At 39.2% G+C, this 2,582-nt stretch overlaps 1 protein-coding gene across 1 annotated transcript; it reads right to left on the minus strand.

Annotated features, from left to right (window-relative positions):
- Positions 1–756: 756 nt before the first annotated feature.
- Positions 757–1,854, minus strand: LOC141588094 (uncharacterized). Its single transcript, XM_074409552.1, has 2 exons — positions 1,774–1,854; positions 757–1,680 (listed from the first exon to the last, which is right to left on the minus strand). Exons 1-2 carry the CDS (start codon positions 1,852–1,854, stop codon positions 757–759), a joined length of 1,005 nt encoding a protein of 334 aa, XP_074265653.1.
- Positions 1,855–2,582: the final 728 nt, after the last annotated feature.

The following is a 2,582-nucleotide window of genomic DNA, read 5'->3' on the forward strand; positions in this document are numbered from 1 at the left end:
GCAACCCAGCTGCTATTGCCACTTCATGGACGACTAATAACCCAGGTAGGAGGTTTCAAGCTTGTGCTACATACAACCCAGTCAGTAAGGTGCGTGGTTGCAAGTTTTTTCAGTGGATTGATCTTAATCCCACTAATCGCGGCAAAGGGATGTTGCGAATGAAATCTTGTTTCAAAAAAAATCGCTTGAAAAGTGAGGTGCGTATGTTAAATTGTGAGGTTCAGTCACTTAAGGAAGAGAGGAAAATGATGAAGATGGAGTTGGACAACCTTAAATCAGAAGTGAAGAAGATGGATGAGAAGAATGGTAGAAATGGAAGACATGGCATTTGCAATGTTTGTTATTGTCACAAAGACAATATTGTTGTTGCTTGTATGGAAATTGTTGTAGGTTAAAATTGTTGCTTGTACTTGTCAATTTCCATATGTATTGATGGTTTAGCCATTTAGGTAAGTTGATAAATGTACTTGTAGTGAAATTTGCTATTAATCTTGAGAAATATAACAAAAAAAGACTGATTTGTTCCAAAATAAGCTGTCACATTACATTCCAAATACTTGTTCAATATTACATCCAATACTTGGCCAAAATCGTGCAAACTTGTCCAAAATCGAAGTTTAAGGAAAAAGACTTTCAGAAACAACAAACAAAACACATAACTTGAAATTCAATTCTGATTTCTAAACTAATCCTTCAACAATTTTCCCTAGCCTGACTTGGCTCCATCTTTGTGCTTCCTTGTGTGGCTGCCTGAGATTAATTAACTTGACTTGCAAATTGAGAAGGATGAGCAGCCTTGTATGCTTCCTTTATTGCCTTTCTTGTTGCAACCTTGTCTCTTCTTTCCTTTGCCCATTCTGTATTCACCAATGGTCTACCACCTGCATTTTTAGGAGCTCTAGCCTCAGCTGCTGGATTCTTGCATGTCCTTTTATGGTGTCCTAACCCACCACAGTTACTGCATTTGTTTGACCTCTTCTGCCTCTTTACTTTCTCTGTCTGTGCTTCACCAGCTTCTTTCCTCCTTTTCTTCTTTGAAGGCCTGCCAAGCATCTTCCTCTCATGTGGTGGTAGAGGTTCAGGTAAGCCACTCTTCTCCCATTGTTTAGACCCAGGCATAGGTAAAACAACATGTGCATATGCTGACTCAAACTTGGCTTTAGAGTAGGCTTCATCAATATAATCACGCACAACTTGTCTTTGCTTCAGTATAGAAGCAACAGCATGAATACAAGGGAGTCCAGTGAGGTCCCAATGACGACAAGTGCATGATCTTGTGTGTAAATTAACACTGTGAAACTCTCCCCTATATTCCACCTCAAACAACTCTGTTGTTGCACGTTCAACCAAACAAAACCTAGACTCTTCAATAACTTTCTTAGTGTACTTTTCAGCATAAGGCATGAACTTGGCTTTATATTTCCCAACTCCTTCCCTTTTCTCAAAGTTTCTCTTCATCACATATCTCTTCATCCACTCCATGTGGGTGAGGATAGGCTTGTCCCTTACCTCTCTCAAAACATTATTAAAGGACTCACACAAGTTGTTGAGGAGCATGTTTGACTTACTTTGAGTGGAAAATGCATGTCTTGACCATGCACTAGGTGGGATTTTATTCAACCATTGATGAGCTTCTTTGGATAACATCTCCATTCCTTTCATTTGAGCTTTAAATTCAGCCTACATATAAGTAGAAAATTAAGAAAACTCTAATATAAATTGAACAGATAGAATTTCAAATCTTATATAAGTCCAGAAAATGAAAGATCTTACCTCAGTTGTTGCTCTTGCTGCTGACCAGAAAGTATCTTTGTAAACTTCACAAGACCAAGTAAGCTTGAAGTTAGACCACATGTGTCTCACACAATACCTAACCTCAGCTTTTGGCACCACTCTATTTAGTGCATCAAGTAGTCCTTCGCCTGTCGACATAAATGTCGACCTTCCCCTTCCACCTTGCCTAAATCAGCTGACAACAACTCCAGAAACCAACACCAAGAGTCCTTGTTTTCAACCTCTACTACTGCCCATGCTATAGGATAGAGGTTATGGTTCCCATCTTGGCCAACTGCAACAAAACACATTCCTGGATATGCTCCCTTCAAATGGCACCCATCAACCCCCAATAGTGGCCTACAACCATTGATGAAGCCCTCCTTACAAGCATTGAGGCAAACATACAACCTCTTGAAAACAACTGGAGGCCTTTCAATGCCCTCACACTGAACAGAAGCTGTACTACCAGGGTTATACTTCTTTAAAGCATCAGCATAGTCCTAAACCTTGGCATACTGGTCTTTGTTGTTTCCATAAATGATCAATTTAGCCCTACATCTTGCCCACCAACACTTATCATAGCTAACCTCAACTCCCAAGTCCTTTAGAACATGGTCCTTGAATTTTTTCAATTTCCAGTCCATGTTTGTCCTCCAGAATTCAATGTATTTTTCACAAAGAAATTGAGAGGTCACTTTTCTATTATGGGTTCTAAAACTATAAGTATGCTCAAGATTAGACGTTTTAATTTGAAAATTATCACTCATATCTAACTTTGTAGCATGAACCTTGTAATGACAATTCCA

Source organism: Silene latifolia, chromosome 1, assembly GCF_048544455.1.
Source record: "Silene latifolia isolate original U9 population chromosome 1, ASM4854445v1, whole genome shotgun sequence".
In the NCBI taxonomy this organism is placed as follows: Eukaryota; Viridiplantae; Streptophyta; class Magnoliopsida; order Caryophyllales; family Caryophyllaceae; genus Silene; species Silene latifolia.